The sequence below is a fragment of the Sinocyclocheilus anshuiensis genome, unplaced genomic scaffold (assembly GCF_001515605.1).
Source record: "Sinocyclocheilus anshuiensis isolate Anshui unplaced genomic scaffold, SAMN03320099.WGS_v1.1 scaffold2067, whole genome shotgun sequence".
NCBI lineage: Eukaryota > Metazoa > Chordata > Actinopteri > Cypriniformes > Cyprinidae > Sinocyclocheilus > Sinocyclocheilus anshuiensis.
In genome coordinates this window covers 516,912-519,422 of record NW_015540844.1, presented here as the reverse complement: position 1 = coordinate 519,422, position 2,511 = coordinate 516,912, and the positions used below count along the sequence as shown (strand labels likewise).

General features: G+C 30.6%; 1 protein-coding gene across 1 annotated transcript in view; it reads right to left on the bottom strand.

The window, feature by feature from the left end:
• Window positions 1-2,511, bottom strand: part of LOC107687590 (signal peptide, CUB and EGF-like domain-containing protein 3) — a gene marked incomplete at its 3' end in the record, with an annotated part of 81,709 nt that overhangs the window by 35,246 nt on the left and 43,952 nt on the right. Inside the window, exon 3 of the mRNA XM_016484979.1 lies at window positions 1,578-1,703. Within this exon, the coding sequence (XP_016340465.1) occupies window positions 1,578-1,703 (126 nt within the window). The remainder of the gene's footprint in view (window positions 1-1,577; window positions 1,704-2,511) is intronic.

Genomic DNA, 2,511 nt, shown 5'->3' with positions numbered 1-2,511 from the left:
CTTCTATTACACACGTATTATATATATATATATATATATATATATATATAATTTATTTATATTCCATTAAGTTAATTTATTGAATAATAATACATTTTATAGAGACTTAATGCTCTATTTGACTCAAATATGAATGTATGAAATATTAATAATATTATCACATATGGATAATATTAATATTTAGTTTTACATAAGTTGTCTAAGTTATCATCATTTAATATTATATAATTTTTAAATAAAATATTTCACATGCATTACTTTAAAATGTTATATAATATTATAATTTGATATAATATTAATTAATTTATATTTTATTTAACTAAATGTATAAAATTAGTCAATAATAATTTTATTGAGCCTTAATGCTCTAAGCTATCGCTAATTTTACTTGAATAAATTTAATATTTGTCCCAAATATGAGTTTAATATTAATATTTATTTTTATAAAAGTTATCTAAACATGTGGAATCTTAAAATGTGGTGACACTGTTCACTGAGAAAGTTTCATTGAGAAAATTATTCAATAAATCATGGCAATTTATTTCCAAAAAAAAAAATGAAAAGAAATTCAAAACAGACCATTTTAAATGTTCACATTTTGAGACAAAACCTTAATAATCACATCACTCATTTAGACTTTTTGTGTTTTGAGAATAAAAATGACAAAAAAAAATTACTAAATTAATTTATGGTTTGTCACAACACATGTGGGTCTAATAAAATGTTTCAGTTGTTCTGAATTTTTTTGAACTGTAAACTGTTCCAATGCAACATCCTGTGTGACGTGCTAAATTCCATTTAAATTTGATTCAAACTTTCAAATCAAATGAGAGTTTCAGCATTTTGCCCAACTGTTATTCAGATAACAATCAGATTGCTTCAAACTCCGCCAGAGAAAAATGTGTTTATAAAAATTGCAGACGGGACCTTTAAATATCTACGATGGGCTGAAATAGCAGTGTTTGGCACCACGTGTTGTGAGTAAAACCCACATAACCCACACAAGCCACCGATCACAGCAAAGCAGCAATTTCACATCTTCATTGGGCTGATTGTTCGATGCGCCGGACATCTGTTTTGAGTTAAAGTGCCGAGGTCAGTATAAGACTGTAACCCGATGTAAATCTCCCGCACAAACGCACCCGTGTACACACACATTCCCTTCAGACTGATTTAACTGACCTGGAACGGCTGGGCATACGAGCCACCGAATGTCAAAAACATGAGCTCACGCAGTCTGAAAATACAATTAATACCACAGAACTGTGTGCTCAGCAGTCCGAGCCCAAATCTGATAGATTTATCGCTCTCTTCTACGGGTTAACCGCGTAAACTGCTTCATTTTGACACGGAGGATAGAGTGACGGCGTTTTGGGCCTCAGTCGCGGTCGGTGCGGAGTTTGATTAGACATGCCTGAATATCAACCATATAAGTTGGGTTCCAGCAATAATGTTTGTTTGCCTTGAGTGGGATGAAGTCCTGAGAGGACGCAGATCATCACACACACTTACTGACACACTAGCAGGTTTTGTTTTGATGCTTACTTTGTCCCAAATGTAAAGAAACCATGGCTTACCCAGACAGTTGTGTCCATCGTGGGCCAAACGAAAGCCGTCGTAGCACGTGCATCTGTAGTTTCCCGGGATGTTGATGCACTCGTGAACACATCCTCCATTATATTCACTGGCACACTCATCGATATCTGCAAGAACGATCACATTAAACGTTAAACAGCTTATATCACAGAAAATCATGGCTCTTTTGACGCCAAAAAGTTTGGGGTCTTCTTCATACTTTTATTCGGCAAGGATGCATTAAATTGATCAAAAGTGACAATAAAGACATTTATAATATTACAAAAGATTTCTATTTCAAATAAATGCTGTTATTTTTGAAACTTCTATTCAACAACAAATAAATCTAATGTCTTACAAAAATATGAAGCAGCACGACTCTTTTTAACAATGATAACAATCAGAAATGTTTCTTGAGCAGCAAATCAGAATATTAGAATGATTTCTGAAGGATCATGTGACACTGAACTGCAGTAATGATGCTGAAAATTCAGCTTTGATCACAGGAATAAATTACACTTTAAAATAAATTCAAATAGATAACAGTTATTTTAAATTACTAAAATATTTCATAATATTACTGATTTTTTATTAAATAAATTCAGCCTTGGCGAGCAGATATTAACAAAATCTTACCAACTCCAAACTTTTGAATGCTGGTGTATATATTCATTTAAATATTAATAGATACAATTATAATCAGACAATTATATATTTGTAAATTAATTTAATAATTAATAACATTTTAACACTTATTAATATTTTAAATTTTCATATATATTCCATGTACAAATATCACATTTTATCAATCATAAAAATACATAAACATATTATACATACATACATACACACACACACACACACACACACAAACATACACATATATATATATATATATATATATATATGAGAAATATCACACAAAAAGGAACACAA